Source organism: Bombus pascuorum, chromosome 11 (assembly GCF_905332965.1).
Source record: "Bombus pascuorum chromosome 11, iyBomPasc1.1, whole genome shotgun sequence".
NCBI classification, from domain to species: Eukaryota; Metazoa; Arthropoda; class Insecta; order Hymenoptera; family Apidae; genus Bombus; species Bombus pascuorum.
In genome coordinates this window covers 12,336,978-12,361,494 of record NC_083498.1, presented here as the reverse complement: position 1 = coordinate 12,361,494, position 24,517 = coordinate 12,336,978, and the positions used below count along the sequence as shown (strand labels likewise).

Below are 24,517 nucleotides of genomic sequence, written 5' to 3'. Positions count from 1 at the left end.
CTCGCGAATAATTAAACGCATGACCGCAATTACGTGAGTTTCTCACGGAAATACTCGTTAACGTTTCGATCGATATGCACGTTTCTCGAACTGTTCTCTTCCCTAAGAGTAGATTCTTTTCGGGGAAGTACTCGTCAAATTTCAATTACAAAGGATTAAAAATCATCCTTTTTTAAATTCACACTTTTATGTATTAAATTGAAGTTTAGATCAATCTTTTGAACTTTTCAAATTACGATCTAAATTGCTACATTGCGAAAAGTAATGATTATCGCGAAGAAATTACCTAATGATTAAGTAATATAAAATCGTGTTTAACTCTTCTCTCAAATCCAGTAATTTAACTTCCGGCTGTAGTAAAATATTCCTAGCCGTCAATAACGATGTATAATTCATATATCTTTAATTGATGATGGTAATTTAGAAACTCACGATACTTCCACGCATCAAAAATCAGCAAATGTTTCATCTAATCTATCAATGATATCACCGTATTTATTCCTTGGTATTTATTACTTCTCCCTCATGCTATTTTACTTTTAAGATCGCATAATTACTATGTAAACTGGCGATTAAAAAGCAACGGCGCGCAAAGTTTTCCATCTAACTATTCCAGTCGTTACCTCCAGTTTTAGGATTTACGGTCTAACATGCAGCAAATACAAAACGTGTAGTTTGACTTCCTCCATTTCGTAACCGTACAGCGTATACATTTTCAATTTACGTTTACCAAATGACCAACGAATTATGGACGAGAACGTATAATATTATATTATAACGTACGACATGTTCGGTAGTATACGTTACGGAAACGAATAGAATTCGGTAAGACGCTCTCGTCTTACTCTCTCCAAGCGTAACGGGATTATCGTTTATCGACGCGATCGCGTTGCAGCGAGCTCAGGATCTACACGATCGATCTCTCGAGTCGAACGTAGCTTTATCCGCTACCGACACGAGCCGTACGTATACCTGTGGATCCCACCCGTCATACGTTCCGTATGTTCGGTGCTCCCTCCACCGTCGCTTTTCATTTTTTTGTTAATTCTCCCACCGCGAACCTTCTTCCTTCCTCACGCTCTCTTCGTTCTACGAAAGAGGATTTCGCCGCAGACCAGAGGATCTACAGGTGATGGAAATGTCGCGCGTCCTCTTACGGGGACCGGAAACAGAGGGGGCAATCGCCTTGGCGAGAAACTTTGAAGAACGACGGAGAGAAGGGGAAAGAGAGGAGCATTGGACTAAATACGAATTCGCCAGTCCACTGGCGTAAAATAACAAGATCTTTCAGAATAGGCGAACTTTTTGAATCGCATGGTTAACGCGATTATTACAGCAAAAGTTGTCAACAATAACTTAAAGCTCCAATTTTGATAATTGCGCGATGACAATCGTCAAATATCTAATTTCTAGATTTAACTGTGAAATTCTCAGGTACCGGCATTCTGGTCAAAACTAACGACAAGTAGTACTCGACAATCGTTGAAAATTTTCGTAAAAAGATAAGTTGAATCACCTGCTGCGGGTTCGTCTTAATGGAAGTGATGAAAACCAAGGAAAAACAAGGAAATGTAAGAGAACTGTTAGGCAAACTGCATTTAGGATTCTGATCGGTCTACCGTGAACATTCTCCTTGTACGATAAAATTCAGCAAATATGTCAGTTAGTTATCGTATTCCACCCTAATGCATCGTCGATCGTTCCTATAATCTTCACCATATTTGCACCACTGGTTTCACGTATTTTCCTCTTGTTGGTTCTCTATTATAGTCTGTGTATGAAGCAAGTACAGTTGCGATCTACGCTAAACTCGGTATCGTTTCGATGTAATCGATCGATTTAGAGATAGGGGCGCGAATCGAGGCAGGAGGGGAACTTGATAAACACTCGTACGTCTTCCGCGCAGTGAGCGTTTCCTTTCACCCTGGAAGAGAATCCGTGATCGTAGCTACGCCAGTGTAACGGGTTATGGAAGCAAAGTTGCGGCCGGTCGAGATTTGAAAAAATGCTATAACGTCGCGCGCGTCGAACAAGCAGCCGGTCGCTCGCTCGCACGCGTGTGTTTCACTTTTCCGCGAACGTAGCGCGAACAGGGGGGCTCGCGATCGATCCATGGTCGGGGGAAAGCGGACTATAAAGTCGGTGGCATCTTGGGGGGAAGTATCCAGTAAAGTCTGGACTTCGCCCAGATATCGGAGTGCCTGTAAGACATGAAAATTTTGGTGAGTACCGACAATCAACTATCCTCGAGAACCAGACAATCTACATTGAACAGAATTATAAGATAGAGTCCTTTAAAAGCGAACAACTTCGAATAAAATACTCGAGTAGAATCTTTTAAAGGCGCAGAACTTTGAAATTTTTTAATTCTTCTAGACGATACTATTTATACGATATGACAAAGTTTCAAACTGTTTCGAACACAAAATTTATGAAAGAGATAGGATAGGAGTGACTACTTTATTTCAGATTCCTACGATATTGTTTGGCCTACTGGCCACAGCGACGTGCGAGAAGGAAACCACGAAGAACGTGGCAGCCCAAGAATCTAACGTAGAAAAGAAGCAAGAGAAACGAGGACTCAGTCATCTCGAGGGAGGCATCGAAGGCGGTGACTACGGCGGAGGACACGAGATCGCTCTGTCGGGAGGCCACGGCGGTGGATACGAAGGAGGTGACTATGGTGGTGGCTATGGCGGTGGTTATAGCGGTGGTTCTGGCGGAGGATATGGCGGTGGCTACGACGAAGGTGGCAAAGTAAAGGAAGTCACGATCGTAAAGAGCGTGAAGATACCCTATCCGGTCGAGAAGAAGGTTCACTATCCGGTAGAGAAAGAAATACCGTACCCAGTCAAGGTCCCCGTGCCACAACCGTACCCAGTGGAAAAGAAGATCCCGGTACCAGTAAAGGTTCTGGTCAAAGTACCGGTTCATATTCCACAACCCTATCCCGTGGAGAAGAAGATACCGTACCCTGTCCAAGTACCCGTGGAAAGGCCAGTACCGTACAAAGTTTACGTGCCACAACCGTATCCAGTGGAGAAGAATGTACCTTACCCCGTGAAGGTACCTGTACCACAGCCGTACCCCGTCGAGAAGCCTGTACCATACCCCGTGAAAGTCGTGGAACACGTTCCCCAGCCATTCCCTGTCGACAAACCTGTACCGTACCCTGTGAACGTGCCTATTGACCGACCTTATCCCGTTCACATCTCGAAACCGTACCCAGTTCCGGTCGAGAAGCCGGTACCAGTGCCTGTCGAAAAGACTGTACCTTATCCAGTCAAGGTACCCGTAGAGAGACCAGTCGGAGTTCCCGTAGAAAAGCCAGTACCTGTCGAAGTTAAGGTACCCATACCAGCGCCATACCCAGTGGAGAAACATGTACCGGTTCCTGTTGAAAAGCCTGTACCCTACGCGGTTAAAGTACCAGTCGAACGACCAGTAGCAGTTCAAGTTACGAAGCCAGTACCAGTGCCTGTCGCCAAGCCTGTGCCCTATCCAGTTAAGGTACCTGTACCTGTGTCGGTGCACGGTCACGGAGGAGGTTACGAGTCTGGAGGTTACGAATCCGGAGGTTACGAATCCGGAGGTTACGAATCTGGTGGTGGCTACGAGTCTAGTTATGGAGGGCATTAGAAGAATTAAGATGGAAAGGTCGCCATTGACACCTGGTAATATCGGCTCGACCGCCCAAATTGTCGCGTCGCCTTGATTTTCCCTTTTCGGAAATTCCTTAGAATTCATTTTTCGACGCGACGAGGGTATATTTATTTTAATTATTTCTCAAAAAATCATTTCGCTGGGTTGAAGAACGATTTATAGAAAGAATGAGTTGCGAAGTGGACGCTAGTTTTTGCGAGAAAGCGTTCTTCAGCCGGTGATTCATTCTATTTAGATCCTAGTGTTTTGATATCCTTTGATACCTGAGTACCTAAGAATACACATATTGTACATGTACGATGTATTGTATAAAGATTCACGCGGCGTCCGTCGGCAGAGTGATTGATTGAGCTCAGCTCGTCGGACGCCCATATACCATGTCTTTCGCTTCTTTCTAATAAAACCAAAGAACAAAAATCGAATTTCTTTCTATTGGTTGCTTCGTCTCCTAACCAAACCTCCAAAATACCATGAAAGTATTCTATGAGAATTCGTTTCAAAATTTCTCAAACATTCGCCAAAAATTAATTCCGAATTGAATCAAGGCCGTTAATTACATTTTTATTCGGCGGTTTCGTAACTGCCTTTTCCTTCTTAAGGAGAACGTCCAACTCGGAAAATGCGATAGCATCATTGAATCGACTTTCGCGATGCGCGGTAACGCAACGTTACGTCCGTAACAAACGGTTCCTGGAAAAGTTGGAAAGTAACCGGTCGGTGGGCAAGAACGATTGCTCGCGAATGCGTTAACACGGAAGCGATCTGATGATTAACGCAACAAAAAACTGGCCAACAATTAAGCTGGCCGTGGTCGAAGAAAGAGAAACTTTCATCGAACATGCATACGTAACGACGCCGATGGAAGAGCCGAAAAATGTCAATAACTGTTTAAACAAAACCACGTGCTTCTTTGCAGAGGATCGTTAACACGGAGAAAGCCTCTTTCTCCCAATGTATCGATGATACTACGAGACGAAACGCAGTTGGCAACGAATTAAGAATGATCAGAAGTGAAATCGCTCCTTATGGTTTTCATAAAAGGAGAAATCTAATTGGTGTCGATGTACTTGCGCGTTTCGTTGATAAATATTATTACGTTTGAGATATTTGACTCTTAGTATGAGGTATGGATCATGGAGTTCGGTGATTGGGTTTATCGGGAGCCATCCGAAGAAATCACTGATACATTGATACTATTATCGATATATCTGTATATTTCGTTGATTTCGAATAAAATGTGATAAAATTCCACGATATTCGTATCTCCCTCTAACAATAAAAAATCAGATAACGAAGTTTAAAAGTGATACTTCTAATGAAGAAACTAAAAGAAATTAATATTATATTATCTGATACCTTGTCAATACATGGTATGTATTGTCGCTTTAAACTCGGTGGGTCTCAAGTAACTCGATCTTAGAACCTCAAAAGTGAAAAACTTACCGAATATAAGGGATGTTCGCAGGAATGTGATATTTGGCGCCAGGATCGAAGTCATCCTCGGTTCTCAAAACAGGAGGCTTGATTCCAGCGTATTGTTCCATCAATCGATGCCAATGACAATTGTAGTCTTCCCTAGTGATGTAACCACGGAAGATGTCCCACCGCCATCTCTCCATCGCGATGCTGAATGGCAATATCACCAATTTGTCCATCGCCAAAGAGAACAGGTAATTAATATCCGCTGTAGGTTCATCGATAAACTTGGTACCTAAACCAAGGGTTTGTAGATGACGAGGAGTGGCGACGCTGAGGGCAACGGCTTCACCCACTGTTTCGTGGAATCCTGTATAAACAAGCACGTTTTGCTTCTAGCGATAACCATGAGGGAAAGCGACAGGTGCATTAGACAGACAAATTGTCAACCAGTAAGTATCTTTCAGTCTCTTTCACTCCTCAACCATGAACGACGAGAGATTGTTCTTATTGAATCGTAACTTTCTTACAGCTCAATAACAATTTTATCCCGTGAGCAGGATTTTATCTGGCTTTCCAGTCGATCATTAGTAATTTTCTCATTAAATTACAGAGATAGGATTATTTGAGTCGTCTAAGCTTAACATTACGTCTCAAAGTATTAACATTGAACAAAGTTGTTTCCATTTTATCAGTACAAGATATTATATAGTCATAGAAAATGATGGTTATCGAGCTGTCAATGTACTACTATTCATCACGCTGCTACTAACGAGTCGAATAATCTATTTTCAAATGTAGATCGATTAAGAGTGTCTCATAACCGAGTTTGGTGAATTACAAAGTTACTGGAAAAATTCTTTGACTCGACTCAAATATCTGGTCGACTGGAAATACCCTATTTTACTTTATCCTAAATCTATTTCAGGAATTGCCCGTGACCGTCAAATTTCCCATAATATCTATCCACTTAACATAGTCCGGTTATTCCAACCGACTTTCCAGGCCCCATAAAGCGACTCCGCAAGGTCACAGGCATCGTTCAAGATTTATTTTCATAGTATCTAGTCGACGGTTAGGCGAACGACCGACTGGCGGAACGGTGAAAGCGCGATTATACCATAATAAAAATATTTTAACGATCTGGCGTACGGATTAGAGAGTACTCGCACATCCATTCGGACACACCGGGCCGGTACTCGCGCGAATCCGCCTCGACCGTATCGTTCTCGCTCTCGCTTTCGCGCTATTAGCCGTAAAAGTTCCGAGTGGACCGCCTACCGGAAGTCGAGGAGCGACCCAGACTTATGTAACGACATCGACTTATGTCCATCGTGCTATCGCGTGTCGTTCCGTCGTTTCTCGTTCATGAACCTACCGTTCGTTTTTATAGGCTTCGCTATCGTGTGTATTCCTCGTTTGTTCCGTTTTCAGAACATCGAAACGCTTGTATTTCATTTAATGACGCAAGATTTCCGGGTGGTCGATATTCGATCGTTTGAAAGATCTTTGCGAAAGGAAGGAAAGTAAGTCTGTACGTTTGATTACCTTCTTTTGGTAGTTCGTGGTGGATTTTTTAAAAACGTTGATTTTACTTCGCAACATAGAAAATAACTGATTTGCAAGTTTGAAAGGAAACGTCTACGTTACCTGGATTGGCGCCGTCTCTGAATTCTCGAGCCAATCCGCTGTAACGTAAGAAGTATTGAATGTGAGCCATTTCGTGATGTACCGTGATCAGATCCTTCATGGTAACCTTAGTACACATCTTGATTCTGAAAAAAATGAAATTAATTAGCTAATCTGTTTTTTATAATTAGATTGCGGATATTTATTTTATAACAAGCGTAAACACGCAAACATATACAATGATGCGCATAAATGTAAAAATAATTAAAATAGAATTCTCTAAAAAATAAAATATTCTCTCATCTAAGTTTTAATGTTTTAGTCGTTTTTAAAGAAAACTTTATCTAATTATTGATTATCTGCAAAATATAAATGTTCACATATATAAATATTCGTAGTCTTTTTATGAGCATAAAACTCGACTAAGTTACCTGTAATCTAAACGATTGCAAAAGTCCCAAGCAGAAGCCTGGCAAATTAAAGGTCGATTTCCAGGGTCCGCGATTATGCTACCGGCCCAGAATTCAGGAGGCATGGCGCTCAGGTTGAGGGACAGATAAAATTCCTCCGCGATCCTGAACATCTCGATAGGCGTGTAACCCTAAATCAATTGCCAAAACAATTTCAATCTCAATTTCGACTAATCAAAACATGATACGAGAGCTAATTACAAGTAATTAATTTCAATGAACGTGTTCCTACGGAGCCTTATCTCACGGTAAAACATAAATTCATGTAAACACGCAGTGTAGAAAGTCTTTCGGCATAATTGAAAATGGATAAACGCAAGAAATCGTAAGAACGATTGTAATCGAATATTCGAAGCATAAACAAGAATCGGTCGTGAAATTTAAAAAATTGAATCTTGTGGTATTATTTGTAAGAGGGCAAATTCAATATTTTTCGTGCGTGATCAATGACTGAAGGTTTCAAAGTTTTATGCATTACGTAACGAATAATGAAGAGAGCAGAGAAAAAGGAACAAAGAATTCCAATGGAAATAGGTGAGCGAAACATTGCATTTCTCGAATCTTCACTTACTTCACCGTCGCTTTCGAATCGTAACAGGTTACTTTCGATTCTACTAGGAAACAATGGTCGGTCTGGACTGAATTCATTAGCTTGTCCAACTTAATTCTTCTGATAAGAATTACGTAATGTATAACTTTTACCTGGGCCTGCATTTCCTGTGTCACGTCCAGATAACTTTTCCCTGGATACGGTATCGTGATATCGATGATGTTGGTCCATGATTGTGCCCAAATATTACCTGTTGATTTTCGTTATATTTTAAAATACTTGCACACCTTATGCGGAGTTTTGTAATAGTATTAACTCATTTAAGATATCAATAACTCAAACGTTGGTAGATATTTGTATCGTTAATAGTTATCGCTTACAAACGGACGTTTCTTCAACGAAAGAAATCAGTTTAGTTTGAGAAATTAATTATACAAAAATATTATTGATTTAAGAATTCGGTAAAAGAGAATATTTCACGACCAGGGTCGTGAATTTGTCACCATGCAAGCCATAACTACAAAAGCTAACTTAATTAGGAACAACGTTGTCAAAATACATCAATCTTGAATGTATTAAAAACCATGTTAGTACCAAGAATATGAGCTGGAAGAGGAGCATGAGTGCCGATCTTTTCAGGTCCATACAGTTCCCTCAATTTTCTTCGAACGTACGCGTGTAATTCTTCGTAAAGAGGACGTATCATTTCCCATACTTCATCGATGTCTTGTTGTAGGTTTGGAGATTCATAGGGGAACATCCAATATTCGGCTGCATCAGTGAAATCTACACAGCGATACATTCTTTTATAGTTTCCGATTATTTCAGCCGGATATCCTTAATTCTTTGCCTTCTTTCTTATCCTTAATTCTAAATTTTAGTGCAAAAGCCAGCCGAAAAAATGTATTCTACTACGCTTAAAAAAAGAGAAACAATTTTCCTTACAAGCTAGAAAATTCAACTTTGAAAGAGTTAAAAGTTTATTTTCGAACATACTATTCAATCTAGCAGCTTCGTTGTTTAACACGACGAGTTGTTGATAGAGGTCCTTGATCCTCATCCCGCTTCGTCTTCTCCATTCTGCCCAGACATACTGCAACTCGTCCCAATTGCGGCTTTTCGCCATGATCTGCGATATATCTGCGAAACAACGTTATTTCGGAATAAACGGCCAAGCATCTTCATCCGCGACGATGAATAAGTAAACCGTCTATTTATAGAAGCGTCTCTCTGTTCGATTACGATTTTCACTTCGAGTAGCTTTCACGATGATCGTGCGACAGATTCGATTCTGATGGTTTGTTGCAACACGTGTGATCTAAGCTCCATGCAGAGCTGATTGCCGCAATGGTTGAAGAAATGTGAGATACGTGGAGCTAATCTGCATAATTTTAATGTAAATGACAAACGAGATCCAGCTTCGCGGTCTTATTCGTAAGCTTGCAGTTCCCTTTTAATGGGATCGTGTTACGTATTCGTCATTAAACAGCAATTTTACACGAGCAACGATTTTCTAAAACTATGGGGAAGTTCTCTAAAACGATTGGCTGAACGACAGAGCGCTTGCCGATGAAATCGTTGGAGACTTAAGAACTATTACGCATTTTTCTCTTTCCGCGTGTTACGCGTACGCTCGTTGTTACAGACTGAATCCTGATCGAGTAAATGAACCGTGAAGCAAGTAGAATCGCAAGGAGGATCGTAAACTTCCGTGTTTCTAAATACATTGCTCTTTGGGCGTTGATTGCCTTGTGCGGTTTACGAGGCGTCATTTAGTATAACTAGACGCTTGAAAAAAATATTTCTTAATCATGTAACGCGAGAGAAAATGGTTTCTACAAGATCCCAGATATAAATTAATTTATTAATCCTTTGAGAGACCTTTCAAACACCATTGGCATATTCTATAGGAAATTGCTCTTTCCGTCGATACGACAGCTGCATGAAAATGGCTTCCGCCAGAAAAAGGGAAAATTTAAAGGAAGAACGTAAGTAATTCGATAAGAAAAAAGAAAATTAAAGTGCATCGCTGTATGAAGATCTGTAGAATATCTGTAGATTCTGTGTGAGATCTCCGATGTGAATTAATCTATTAATCCTTTAAGAAGAGAAACGATTTGCCAAACAATATAAACATTTTCTATAAAAAAAATTACTCGCTGAAAAGGAAAATTTCTAGAAAAGCTTCACATGAATAATTCAACCAAGAAGAACAAAGAAAATTAAAGAAGAGTATCGTGCAGAGAAAAAATTGCAAATTAAATCGCGATGAATTTTCATGAAACCCTCTGCGAATCTCTTTGTGATGCCGCCTCGATGTAGTATGTTGAAATATTCATCGTTTAGCCGTTTTGCGATTAGAGAGGCACTTTCTTGCGCGTAACAGTGGTCGCTTACGCATGCCGTGGCAATTTCGCTGGCTGCAAGCCGTGAAAATCGTATCGCCATCTATTTTCCCCGATTCGGACGACTCTCGAGTTCTCAGACGTTATTCATTACCTGGATACAGTCGCAGCCCGCACCGGAAGGGATCGTTGTACGCGCAAATGCTAGCATCGTTATACACCGCCAGCATATCGTTGATCACGCTATTGTACTGAAAGAAAAGGGAACAATAGGCATGAGAAGAGCTCCATGTGGAAGCTTAACTATCGCGAATTATCAGCAAAAGATTTTAATATATAATAAAAAAAAAACGTTTCGATTTATTCGATCTTTTGTTTAAAATACAAGGAAGACTAAACTTTGATTTATTCTATCGACTAAAAATGATAATCAAAAAATGTACTGATGGAAGCTGTTTCGAGTCATCGGAAGTAACAGAGAATTTTTCAAAATTCTCGGTACGAAATGGAGGAAACAAAAAGGTCGTAATTCACTAAAAAGAAGAGAGGAATAAGAGCAGAGAGAAAAGTAATAGAGAGGAAACTTTATTGGTCACGTCGTTAAGAAGCGAGAAAAAAAAATGGAGGAGACGTTATTTCCTGTGTCTCGATGGATAGAACGTCCTGTAGCTTATTTTTCGTTCCGTCTTGTTTCCGTAATCATTTATTTTTAGAAAATATAATCTATTATGGACAGATACTTCCTATTTCTTTGACCGAGTCTGTTATGCGACGAAAGGAAGTGCGTGATAGAATAGATTTGGTTGCTTTTCGTTTATTGCTTTGGGTTTCCTTTCTTGCAGGATAATTGAACGCCTTCCTTTAGCGTAAATTGAATCGATTACGAGGGAGCAACTGTTTCATTTTTTGCTTGCGTATTATTAATGTTTCTTGTATGGGAAACTAGTTAATAAAATGAAGTTACGTCGAGTAACACAATCCAGCTAATTCTTTCACGCGTGATATCGCGTATATGAAACGTTATATTTCAGTGTGTTATTGTACAAATAAGTTGTGTAAGTTTAACGCAAACTATATAAATAATAAGTATAATTTGTTTACGGTGAAACTAGCCTCAAACTTTTGTGCATTGTATCTTTTTTACAAAATAAATTTTTCAATTTACAAAACCATACGCTAAACAATTATTACGCTAAACAAAAATTGGACCTTGATGGGATTAGTAGTATATATTAAGTAATTATTTACTCTGTCCAATTGATCCGGTGGAAGCGCCGATGGTCCAACCACAGACAAATATCTGAGACGTCTTCTGACTACAGGATCCCTAATGTTATCCTTATCGATCTTCGAAATCAGGAACCAGGCTTGATTTTGAAAGTCTGCATATATTCTCTGAGCTTCCAGCTGCAAAGAAATATTTCTATTTTAGTAAACATCGTTAAAATGAATGTTTTAATATCATTAATCTTTTAATATATTTATTTATTGGACGACAGGCGCAATTTGTGTTAGAATATACAAGACTTGTGTCGAAGAGCAAGGTAGTAATCGGTACGAAGGTGATCGTCCGAGCGAAACTGGTTCGATGTGCAAATCAACCAACGCCAGGTTTACCGTTAGAGATAAACGTTGCTATCTTTACTCTTCCTGGGATCAGAGATAGACGAAGGCGCTGGAGGAAAGGAAAATGCTCGAGAAAGTGTATACGAGTTTCTTTATGGGTCACTGGGAGTCGTTCAGATAGCGTAAAGCGTAGAGGAACTCTAAATAAAAGTAAAAGTAGAAGAGTGCTCCGTTTCCTTTTCACTTTAGATGTATCGATAACGAACGGCAGAAACGAAGAAAATTCTTAAACGAGTTTTTCTAGAACGTTCAATTAACATTTATGCTCTATGCCAAATAAAATTGATACTTATTTTTCAACTAAATATTTTTTACCGTGTTGGTAACAGTCACCTGTTTTCACCGAACATAGGATAATTCTATTTCAAAAATTAATTACGCAATATAAAATTATGGCGTGACAAAATTATGCTAGTTTTTGAATATATAAAATATCCAAAGGACAATGCTCGTTGTAATGCTTGATAGATGAAATAAATCGCTGCTGTAGTTTCAGTTTTTTAGTTATGTTCGTAAGAATTTAATTTGCATAAATTTATTATACGATATACGGCCTAATTATAACGGAAGCGTCACTTTGAATATTTTGTAAATTCATTCACATTACACGCGCTCTGTGCATCTTTGTACGCTTAAATTTCATACAAATGTATTAAAATTCCCAGTCTAATGAGAGGCATATCAGTATTAAGCAACGTCGAAGAATCCCATGCACGTGTTTCACAGTAGGTCGCATACTGACGATACACGGGTTTTCCTAAGCTTCCAAGAATAACAAAAAATAATATGAAGAAACGAGGCAAGGATAGCCGACGATTATCATTAGCATCACGCGAATGTCTAGCGGATTTCGCGTTGAAGGCTGAAGATTTCCGTTCTAAGTTCGTTTGGACTGATGTTCCGTTGCGAAATCATTCAGGACACACCGATGGCACAATGGCAACGACTGGGAACGTTTCCCGCGGAGGTGTTCGGCCCCTCAGCGGACAATAAAGGCCGGCCACCGTCGAGGAAATCCCCGCGTACACGCGAAATCGCGATTCTCCGCGTCCTGACAGCCACGATGACGTTCCACGGTCTCACGAGCCGAATCATAGAGCAGGTCGAGGTCTCAGTGCCATCGAGTAACGTCAAACGGTTGTCTAGTGTAGAATATCACATATCCAGGATTATGAAAGCATCTGTTTTAGCGTCTTTTTATCTCAAGCAAAGGACAAGTATTGCATAAAAAATAGAAAAATTATTACACTATTTCAAATAGGTAGAATCTATTTTTTGAAGTAAATAGAAAATGAGTGGACCGAGAGTTGTAGCGTACCTCATTTATTTTTTTTTTTTTTTTTACTCTAAATATTTTATCGAAGATAAAAAATAAAGATATTCGATTTTCTCCTAGGACATTTTGTTTATCTATACGCTATTAGGCTTGGATTAATCTCGGAATAGCATACTAGTCATGGAACGTGTAAACTTGAAGTTCTAAAGTTAGTTGGCTTGTTTGATTTGAGCGTTACTTTAATTAAGTCGTAGGCTCGTGGGGAGACTGGTCATTAGTCCGGTTGAAATTCAAGGTCGGTTGCATTAACTCGAACAGAATTCATGGCCGTAGGTTGGTGACATTAACGAAGAATGAAAATGTTGAACGCTAAGGTGAAACTAACTCTTTTGAACGATACTTTCACGAGGCCCAAAAGTCTTTATCGTATGCGGGTATTTCGGCCACGAATTCATAGAAATTGTTATTTAAATTATACATGCTGGTGGATAATTCGTATTTACCGCCTGCAGTTGCGTGTACTCGTTCACGTCGGTTTCGTAGGCCCACTGCGCCGCCACATTGGCGTTACATCTTTCGGTACCAAGGAAATCTAGTCTGGCTAAAATATCTTGTAGCTGTGCATCGGTAGGTGGAATACCTCTCCCGAGATTGTTTCGAGAATCGTCGTTCAGAGAGGGTAGATCTAGCTGGCCGGAGACCAGGGAGAGTAAACCAAAGACAATCCAAGCGCGCATTATCTGGAAGAAAATTGTAATAATTGAATGGAAATGACAAGCAAGGGTCTAAAGCGTATTTACCACATTTTGAGAAAAAAAAAACGGTTTTTAAGTAGTTTATACTGTCCCATAAGCTACAAACACCTAACGTGTCAAATATCTAATAATAAACGACGAAATATCTTCAATCTGTGTGTACTAAAACGACCGATGGCAACTGTAGAACCATACTTCACGGTTAATTCAACTTTTACCAAAATATGCTACAGATCCTTGTTCGAGGTTTCTACTCGATTAATAAGATACAACTAAAAACATTATTAGCCAGAAACTGCTTATAATGTACTGCTGTCAATCACTATTGCGTCGATAGTAGATACTTATGGCATCGACTGAAACCATATTGCTATTAATAAATAGAATCGATAAAAGAGATGAAGAATTCCTTTCTATGTCGCACATCTGTTCGTTCTCTTTTGGGTGAAATATTGAGAATAGCGAACCTTGGAGGAGCTTTGGTGAATTTCGAGAAATTCCGCGAGATTTCGTGAAATTCAATTGCTACCTAGTTCTATGCTAAATTCGAATAATCAATGTTGGAAAAATTCTTCTATTTTTTCTGGAAAATTGTTTTAAATTACACGAATGACGACAGAGAATTTAAATGAAACCTATTGTTAGCATGATTTGAGATAACGACTACGTTGATTAATTTAATGAGAGCCATTGGTTCGTGGTAGATGGCACATTGTTTTCGTAAATCATACCGCGAGCTGTATTACAACTAGGACGTTTACGTGTAATTCATTTCTTGACTTCACGGTCACGTGTTATGTCTTCGCGTTACCTACTTCCTTTAGCATGAAAGGCTATTCATGCAGAGTAGTGGGTCATCTATGATCGCATGCCGATCCTGCCACCTTGAACGTTCGATATTCGAGCACGATCACGCGGCGCTATTAACCAACACGTGAGAAACTTGCTATATCTAAGTCACGGATTGGATTTTTTATATAGCATCCTCCATCTCATTCATTTAGTATCTAATATTTATGCACTACTGTTATTGTAAAAATAAAGGCTTGGAAATTTCCATTATCCTCTTGAAACGGGAAATATTCTTCCAATATCTTGCATGAGAAGTATTCTTGGATCAAACCTTTTAAATATGTACGTGCGCGTTCCAAGATTCACACAATTCTATCACCAAATTAAAAAAAAGCTCGAGGGGTTTATCGATCTAAATGAAAGGAACTTCAATTTAGCAATTCTTGCGATCCGATCGATCAACCTTTCGAACCATCATTTTTAATTCCGCGCACTTTTTCGACAACAATGAACTCGTGAAACTCTCCAATTAACAGATTCGCCGATTCATACATTGATCCTTCTAAATTTTTATCCCATTCACGTTGCGCACTTTCACCCTTTTTCCTTCTTCATCGTCCGAACATTCTGCAGTCCCTTCTCTCGCGAGTGAATCGTCAAGCGAAGTCGTAGCGCACCTCAAAGAAGGAGAGACTTACGAGACCTTTCATCCCCCGATGATGGAGCGTCGCTCCTCCGTTGAGACGCTGTTCGATCTTGGATCGAGCAGCAGGCATATGAATCTCGCGGTCTTGGAAGATGCACGATGAGACGCGACGACGATTGTTGACGAGCGGCCGTTTCGTTCTGGCGTCGCTAAAAGCTTCGTAGTCGACGCCAAGTGTACATTTATCCCTGCGAAGCAGTTCGAACGCGACCATAGGGAGGTCATCCGTAGCGAGAAGTGGGGATCCGCATGTACACCATGGTGTCGTCGTCGCATCGACAACGTCTCGAATCGTGAATAAGCGTGGGAGGATTCGAGAGAGGAAGGGACATGCTAAGGAGATGAAAGAAAAAGACTTAACCTCTGAGAAATTGGCTAAACTCGTAAATGTGATTGATAATGTGCGATGTCGTTTTTATTAAAGAATAAAGAAGACTGTCTGTATAAACTTTGCAAAAATCTGGCTTTAAAGCTATATGAGTATTCAAGGTATTATGTAAATATGGTTGGATATATTACGTAACTTTATGTTTATGGTAAATCCTATTTCTATTTGTAACAACGACTAAGTGACTTTTTGTGGTACTAGATTATTGATCGCTGTAATCTCAACGTCAAACAATCCAGTTTTTACTGTGTTTTTTGCTCTATATGACACGACGGTTCTGTGAAAACATTCTTACCTCATCTACAAAATTACTGTTACTTTCAGTTCATATCAACATTCATTCATGGTATCATGTTTTCCACGTAATCGCGATATCAAGAGAAAAAGTTAATGTTTCTATTGAAATAGGTAAGAATCGCATTAATCGTATTAAACGAGGACATTCGAAGGAGATAAAGGAATGTTCGCGGACGAAAACAGGTCAGAGAGAAGGTTATGGAATCGAGGGCCAACCTGTGCTGGTCGATTACGAAAGTTCGAAGCTCTCACGTTGACACTCGTTGTCGTACACGTCGTCGACCTCTTTCAATGAGCCTCATTGTCTTCGAGTCGAGTACGCGTCTCTTTTGCATCTCGCAACTGTTCTCCATTTATTCTTCAATTCTATCAAACCAATATTTCAATTACCTACTTATGTTAGTTTCAAAGAACAATTTTGATCTCGAGAAACGTCACCACTTTATCGATTTCTCCAAAGAACGAAGGTCTTCCAGAGTTTCTGCAAATCTGTTAATTTTTGTAGATGATCCATTTATGACGAAAGGGCTCAACTAGGTAGTTTAGCGGTAATCGATCAAAATTGAGATGGATGGAAGACAGATGGAGACTTTGTGGAGGATTGATTACGGTAGGATGTTAGATGACATTTAGCAGAGCGGAAAGAATTATGTATTATGTGGCCCTTTAAAGAATCATCCAACATAGAATTCTCAAAAGTCCTTGTTTAACCTAATACGGTTTATCGTCCGAACCTAAATTAAAGAATATTCGAAAGTGGGTATTAAACGAATGTTTTGCGACGTTCGAAAGAATAATACGATTTATATATGAAACATCGAGGAATTCCTCGAAAATTTAAAAAATGACTCGATCGGACAGGATGATTCATCGCAGTTAATGTGTCTAATTATGTAATTATCTCTGAATCTCATCGATGCCGTTTCCTGCTTCGACTACCTGTGCTTCCTCCTGAGAATTCTTAAGCGTCATTGTGTCACCACTGCATGAACCTTTAATTGAAACCGTGATTCATAATTTTGCAAGTTTTAATAACGCTATGCGGCCGTGGGAAGACAACGGGGTTTAAATTGCACGTTTAATACGCATTGTTCGACAGTCGGTTTTCGACTCGCGATTAATCGCGATCTTCTACCATTTCTGCCTTTTCATCGGAGCGTCGAAGGATTATAACGCAGCTATGAATTAAAACTAACATTAAAGATTGTAGTTCCTTATATCTTCAGTAATAATCCACACAATTGTATAATTGTTACCTCAGTCTTATAACAGACATCATTAAGAATTGAGTTAGCATTATACATTAGTAACCTGCCAATATTTACCTAAATTTGCTATATTTCATAAGAAGAGTTCTTTCCTGGATACGCTATACATGTATATGGATAAACCAACGAAACACACGAGCAAAATATGAGAACTCAATTTTGTTTTAGTCGATTTTTTTATTTGCACAAGAATGGATAAAGATCCACAGTTTAGCAACTAACAAGCACTCTCTATCTCACTCCAGTTAACTGTCTTCCGATTCCAATTGCGATTTGCAATTTTGCAGGCAGAGTGATAAGACTGCGAACCGTGGGAAAGAATGAGGAGAAAATGGGCGATTAGTATTCATTACGTACACTGTTCAAGGCGATCGTTATGCATTTGTTTTCATTGATCAAGGAAAAAGCGTCCACCTGCGTGACGCATCGATCTGACGGCGACTAAACTCATCGATCGACAAGAGAACGTCGAACAGCCGCACCCTGCCGCTGATCACGAGGATAGTCTCACGATGATGATGGAACTGTATATAGGGTATTTCAGTCATCGTGTTACAATCAACAAGCATGTAATGTTAAATGGAAAAATAAATTGGAACTATAGAACAAAATTTTATTATGCGATGCTTTGTGTTTTTCAAGCAGACTCGCTCCTCGCTGACTGTACTATGATTATAAGGGTATGTCGTATATGTGACTTGTTCTATAGTTCAGTAAGTTAGGCCTTAAGTCAATGTAACGAAGCTCTGTTGTTCGTGTATACATATTATTCTACATAACGAGTCGTGTGTAAATGCGCTGCTGGATAATTTTATATCGATATCGTGACGCGTAATATTCCTAAAAAATTCTCAAAAATAGATTCTATGGCTTTATAGGAGTATATCAACCCTTTGTATTAGGGAAAAGATTATACTTCAAAATCTGTTATTACCTCTCTTAGAATTCAAGATTACGTATCACGCGCACGTAGTTAATTACCGGGGTCTTCACCGGTGAAATTGAATTAACGCGTAGAAGGGCACGCACGGAACGCGAATTCAGGTTTCAATGCCATGAGCTAGCTCACGTCACAGGCAATAACGCATAGCACAGCGCAGGTGGTTTTTACTTTAAAAGCGCGCCTCGTGTTCTTCCAGCGAGCAACTTTGACAATGCTAATCCTGTCGAGAGATAATGGGTGCACCAATCCCACGTACTGACCGCAATTCTAGGTTCAAGTACGCAAACATTTACGAAGCGCAGCCGTGCGTTTCTTCAGCCTTTTTGTTGGTAGCTGATAGGTCTTTACGCTCATTATATCTCTCCCAAGTCAAAGAAGACACTGTATGTTCTACGAATGCTTACAGTGACACACGAGAATATTCAAATGCTCGTAAGAACTTTTATAAGTATAATATACAGGGTCAGGCCAAGTGATATGTAAAAGCGGAATAACATTTTTTCATTTTCGGCTTAGTCTTCGAGAAAATCGAGTTTGGAAATGTATCAAGTATACTCGAACATGGCTAATTCCGGACTGGCACGTTTAAATGATGGCTTTTACATGTTATTCAGCCGGATCTTGTATATTATGCGCGATATAGAAAACGATCTCTAATTATTTCTGATGTAATGAAACTTCTTTTATTTCATCACTTTTTTACTACTGCATGTTTACTTCTTCATTTGTTAATCGTGGAAGTTGTATGGCATAAGATGATAAAACACGTTTATTTGCAAGGCAAATGGGGAGTAATTTAATGCAACAGGAGGAGATCCCGAGATTAATTGACATCTTAAGGTTCCTAATTTAAATACAATAACAAAGTAAACATGTGATTTGACGCCGGGAAGAAAGATTGAAATAATTGTCGAATTGAATAATATATAATGCTATCTACGCTTGTCGAGTAATGCAATAAGTGTGATTTGATACGTCGAGGAAACATACGAGCGATTAAGTAAGAGAAACTCCTCTAGAGTGGAATTGCATAAGCAATTTGGCGAAGAAAGTAAATCTATAAGATATTTCCTCACATCCACGTTACGTTTCGGTACACTTTCACTAAATCTATATGTAAACTTAATTCATCATGTTCACATTTTCTAATATACGCACGAACGCAAATCTTTGTCCATCTTCCGCGCAAACTGACAATTTCATTGTAGCTATATAACAGAAAACGGCGATTGTCAGCGTTATTACAAGGTAACCGATGAAACGTGGGAAAAGAGTGATACGTGTTACCGGTATTACGCGAGCACGCTCAAGAATTATTCAAAATACAACGCTACGACGATGGCAAGGTCGATCGGCTAAATGATTGAATTCTTTTCATCGATCGGTCCGTCAGACTCCTGGGTGAAGGTTAACGACGCGTTTCACGAGCAAAGAAAATCGAAAAATAGCAAATCAGGTGTAAAAATTGTCGCAAAGAATCTAAAACGTGACATCGATACGCTTGTTACATTGGAGACAAATTGGACTATTTTCATGGGTGAGAAGCTAATCCTAAAAAAGAAGTTATTTCATCGATTCATCAATCTTGTTACATAAAGTCCTGTTCATAGGTATTGGAATATGTCCTCGTTTCACACAAGACGATTGAGATTTATATATTATAGTAAGTGAATATATTATTAAGATCTATTTTCAAACGATAAATAATAATTTCCGAAGTTTTTTATAAGTACCCTTTAAAAGAAGGTGTATGTATAAAAATTCATTGAATCGTAAAATTTAACGACTCGATTCTCGTTGATGTCTCGTTGATGAAAAACATCGAAAGATATCTCTGTTCTTTTATTTTACCTTATTTCACCTTTGGAATCGTAGAGTGAATTTTATAAATGAAGAAAATCGTTACACGACGTCGACTTTTTTTTGAGTCAACTCGAACAATCGATGCTACGAAAAGCATCAACAGCGTGAACCGGAAATGGAGGACACGCGACACATCTTCGCAATTCTGTATTACGCAGTCATTAACGTGATTGCGTATTGTCGTTCACACATAGACGTGTACTGGAAATTCCCCCAAACTACGACGATTAGGCAACGTCAAATGCTATAAATCTACGACTGAAAAAGCCTAACTGACCTAAATAATAGAAATTATTACTCGTTGTGTAAATATAAAAGATACAATGTTCATTAAGAGCTATTACAATTACCAGTTCAAACTTAACTAGTATCAAAAAATGAAAACTGAATCTTTCGGCGCAATTTACTCAATTCATCGTTTTGTTTTATGCATCCTCTTGCCTGAACAAATTTTTCAATCACATTAACATGTTTCAATGAATTTTAATACATTTAGAAAAATGAAATTACAATGTAAATCACGAATAGCATCATAATTATTGTTATCGTTGATCTAAGGCTGATGATACGAAGATATTACATGCAATTAGAGTAATTATTTATCGTCGATAGAATCGACAAGAGAGGAAGCAGCGTCATTTACGATTTCTGTGCGAAATCGTGAATGTGAAACGTTGCATAAGAAACTGACTCACAAAGCGACTTTAATAAAAAATAGAAAAGCGGAAGACGCAGGAAGTCGCTGAAATTTCATTGAAAACTCTTGAATCAACCACTGCCCTCTTTTCTTATCGTGTCATTGTTTGTACGTTGCTTAAAAAAATCATTGTCGCCGAAGACTGAAAGAGCTGTGTTTTTTCAATTCAATTCAATGTAGCTTTACATCAGACAATCTATTTACATTCTATAGAACTTCTTCCTGTCCATATATTTTTCTTTCTTCATTCGAGATTGTTTTCGATGTAGGTTGTACTACTTCTGACGTACAAATCACAATAGAATAGCGTGTTTCTGAATGTGGATTATTCAAGCCATCTGCTACAAGGATACCGATTCCTTGACTTTTGATTACGCGGTAATTAAAAATTCTTCCGTTGATGATATGGAAACAGTTTTCCCGGAGCAAATGTGCGTGTGTGTAATTATTTCATTACCGTATGCATAACAAATGAATCGCTACCAAGAACACGAACATAATACTAAAAATATAAGTATGAAGTCGGAAGAAAAATATAAGAATGATCAAATTATTATAATTATACGCTTATAATCAATTTATCCGCGTTACGATAGCCATTAATTTGATTCACTATGAAATAATCGTATGACAATAGGTGTCGTCACTTTTTCCCGCGCATGGAACTAAATGCGTAACTATAGCGCCATTGTGAGCATGAAGGACGCTGGTGGAATAATTTTCGTCCTGTGATCGTTCCAGAATTAACGAGGCCATAACTCGTAAGCTTCGTATTGCAACAGGAAACGAGAGTACGCCTCGCAGAATCTTGAATCTAGTGGTTTTACGTTACTTTCTGTACGCTTGTAATCCTTTTGAAAATCCCTAGAATTTAGAGCCATGACAGTTCTCTAATATTTCACGAAAAATCACCGGCTACCATCGGAAAATAACTTTGTCAAATTTGGAAAAACTGTAAAGTATGCGTTCCTTCGTTTATCGATCACAGGTCGACTATTATTCGTTACATGAGATCGTGCTGTTGCACAAAGAAGTTTCACTTGGAGCTGCACATGACACCGGAGAGGGAAAATTATTGAATTAAGGATTATTAAAAAATTAAATTAAATGAAAAGAAACTTAAAAGAAGAATTATTAAATTTAATATTCTTACCATTAAAATAATGAAAAATATAACAAGTTTCTATTACTAATTTAACGAATATTCTAGAGAGTGTTCGGCTACAGATGTCAGAAAATTTAAGGAGTGATTCTTGAAGCCGAAATAAGACGAGAATCAAAAATAAAAAAAACTGCACTTGCGGCTTTGTTTTTTAATTATTGACAATTAAAAATCGGCCACAATATCCCTGCATGCGAGCAAACCTCTTTACATGAGCGAAAAGAAGTTAACCTAATCAGCGGGGCGAATAACGATCCTCAAACCGAACGACACATAGGTGGCAGCTTACTTTGTACAAGTCGTAAAGAAGAAGAACATAATATTCAGAGACGTAAACCACCCCGCTTTACGTTTTGCGAAATAAATGGTAGATTAAACATTAAACCTGCTTACTCATGGAAATCAATAAGAACATATCGAAAACCACCCTATGAAATTTCCGAGTAGAGAGAATTAATGTTTCCTCTAACCTTTACCTCTATAATTCATAAATAAAAAAGCGTATTGTTAATATTCATAAAAGACTTACACAGGCACCGTGATTGTCCCCATCGCAGGTGTCCACAGCAAAATCACACACACACTGCGATTGTCCCTGCCGCGAATGTCCACAAAAATCGGTTTTCTCGTAAAGACAGTCTGCATCGTTGCAGGCCTATGTGCTAGATTCACGGCTGGATTACCAGTGGATCACAGAGATGCATCATCGGTGGTGCCATCGACCGTGATTTGTGTAAATTTGCGAGGGATCGCGATCTCGTTCGTTCCAGGCGTGCCGCGATTTTTCTTTCGTTGTCCGATTGTTCGGGCTTCTTGCTTTCCCATTTTTAAGGAAAGCTTCTTGTGGTCACGTTAGATATCTTCAAAAGTTTAGTGTCGCGAAAATAGAATGTTATACAGTTTAGCACAGCGACTCGTATGTCCCTTTTGCAAGACACGAAATTGTATATACAGTGTCAATAGCTTCATTTTCTTTCTCTCGATCCGAGTTAGACAAACGTGTCTTTGATACTGAACGCTGCCAGTAAATTTACGAATTATTGTACGATGTTTATAAAGATCGATGTAACCATTGTGTAGATATATGTAAATATTGCGTAACGTGTGCTGTGTTTGAAATTTGGAAAGGTCGTGTAGCGCTACGTAGAAGATGAATACATTTGCAGATGTATACATTTATTTTGTTTACATCGTTCAACTGCGTACCTGTCACCGATTTGTGGCCCCCCCTTCCCCTGCCTGTTTGGTAATTGTTCTGCGAAACTAAGGATCGTATTGCGTCAGGTTTGTAACGTATTTTAACCTATTAGTGGCGTCGCTTCCTTATTACTATTCATTATTATATCTTTTACTATCGTTTGCATCTCGTTATTAATATCGTTTAATTAATACACATTTATTTAACAATTCATTGAACATTAAGATAATGAAATTAAGTGATTTTCTGAAATCTTTTGTTTTAATTTTTCTTCGGTCGTCTATTTATTAAATGTTACTGTTACCGGTAGCTTCTATCGTAAGCTTTCGTAATAAAATTTGAGTCTGATTGTATTTTCATTTAATTATTTTATACATTTGTTTTAATTTGTAGTTATTATTTGTGCAGATTATTGCTCGATAGCAGAGAAAATATAGAAGCAACTGGAATATTAATATATGGAAGCAACGACGATTAATGATCAATCCGATCTAATTTCATGGAAATTTGGTAATGTTTAATTTATTTTAGCTATGAACAATTCTATTGCCTTGTTATTCGAGCATGTAACATTTGATATACAATTTATATTTACTTTAAAATATATTTGATACATATTTCATAATAGATAATTTCGTAATTATTTGGAATACTAAGACAAAAGTAAGTACGATTAAATAAATCATTGTTCTAGATCGAATAAACGAAATCATTCTCGTTTCAAACGAATTTGTAACAAATTATTTTACTTTTTCAATGTGATTTGCGATATAGAATTCTTGATAATTTAACGATAGCTTCGTGTAGACACTTTGAAACATAGGAATTTTAATAAAAATAGCTTCAACTTATTTCGATAGGTATCGTAACATTCATATATCGAATTCAAATTAGTTTGCTATATTATGTGAATTTGCTATAGTTAACGTCATATACTTGCAAATTCGTAGCTTATATCTTTTTAATAGAGGTGGCGCGCTAGTAGGCTTAAATGCTTGACAGTAAGGTTTCGCGCGCGTTTCTGCAGTATTCTTTAAGTATATTTAGTTGTGAACTTTTGTATTTTTGCAAATATTTTGGAATATTTATAACACGTGACTATAGTGTATTAGTGGAATGTATATTTCATATTCTAGTAACGAACATTCACAGTAAAATTTTGGAAACGATTGCATTGCATTCACGGTATTCGTAAGTACCATAATACTTAGTACATTATTAATTCAATGTATGTATCAACAAAATCACAATTTGTGATAATATCATGTACATTTCTGTCAATTACAATCATAATTCCAAGTCTACTTACATTTATTTTAACGATATAATTTCTTTAGACGTGTCTTATCGCGTTTCGTGCAATGGTCACTAGCCTTCGTCAGTCGATTTCAGGCAAATGGTACGTAAATTAGAGTGTGCATGTTGCAGTATGTCAAGCTCGAGCGTAGGAGGCGTCCCGGGACGTTCTCTCTA

At 38.4% G+C, this 24,517-nt stretch overlaps 2 protein-coding genes across 5 annotated transcripts in view; one reads left to right on the top strand and one right to left on the bottom strand.

The window, feature by feature from the left end:
- LOC132912227 (angiotensin-converting enzyme) overlaps window positions 1–22,420 on the bottom strand; it is a 54,300-nt gene extending 31,880 nt beyond the window's left edge. The window contains exons 1-10 of one of the 4 annotated variants that reach the window (XM_060969483.1): window positions 22,376–22,420; window positions 13,479–13,715; window positions 11,322–11,480; window positions 10,228–10,324; window positions 8,725–8,868; window positions 8,323–8,514; window positions 7,881–7,978; window positions 7,140–7,309; window positions 6,730–6,854; window positions 5,107–5,449 (exon numbers count right to left, since the gene is read on the bottom strand). In XM_060969483.1, the coding sequence (XP_060825466.1) occupies window positions 5,107–5,449; window positions 6,730–6,854; window positions 7,140–7,309; window positions 7,881–7,978; window positions 8,323–8,514; window positions 8,725–8,868; window positions 10,228–10,324; window positions 11,322–11,480; window positions 13,479–13,712 (1,562 nt within the window). In that variant the 5' untranslated portion in view covers window positions 13,713–13,715; window positions 22,376–22,420. Of the gene's footprint in view, window positions 1–5,106; window positions 5,450–6,729; window positions 6,855–7,139; window positions 7,310–7,880; window positions 7,979–8,322; window positions 8,515–8,724; window positions 8,869–10,227; window positions 10,325–11,321; window positions 11,481–13,478; window positions 13,716–14,545; window positions 14,573–15,220; window positions 15,407–22,375 lie in introns of those variants that run through there. The other 3 variants (XM_060969482.1, XM_060969480.1, XM_060969481.1) reach the window with 3 other exon arrangements.
- On the top strand, window positions 1,940–4,774 carry LOC132911877 (uncharacterized). The gene is made up of 2 exons (XM_060968884.1): window positions 1,940–2,222; window positions 2,470–4,774. The coding sequence occupies exons 1-2, from the start codon at window positions 2,211–2,213 to the stop codon at window positions 3,637–3,639; spliced, it is 1,182 nt and encodes a 393-aa protein (XP_060824867.1). The 5' UTR covers window positions 1,940–2,210; the 3' UTR covers window positions 3,640–4,774.
- Window positions 22,421–24,517: the final 2,097 nt, after the last annotated feature.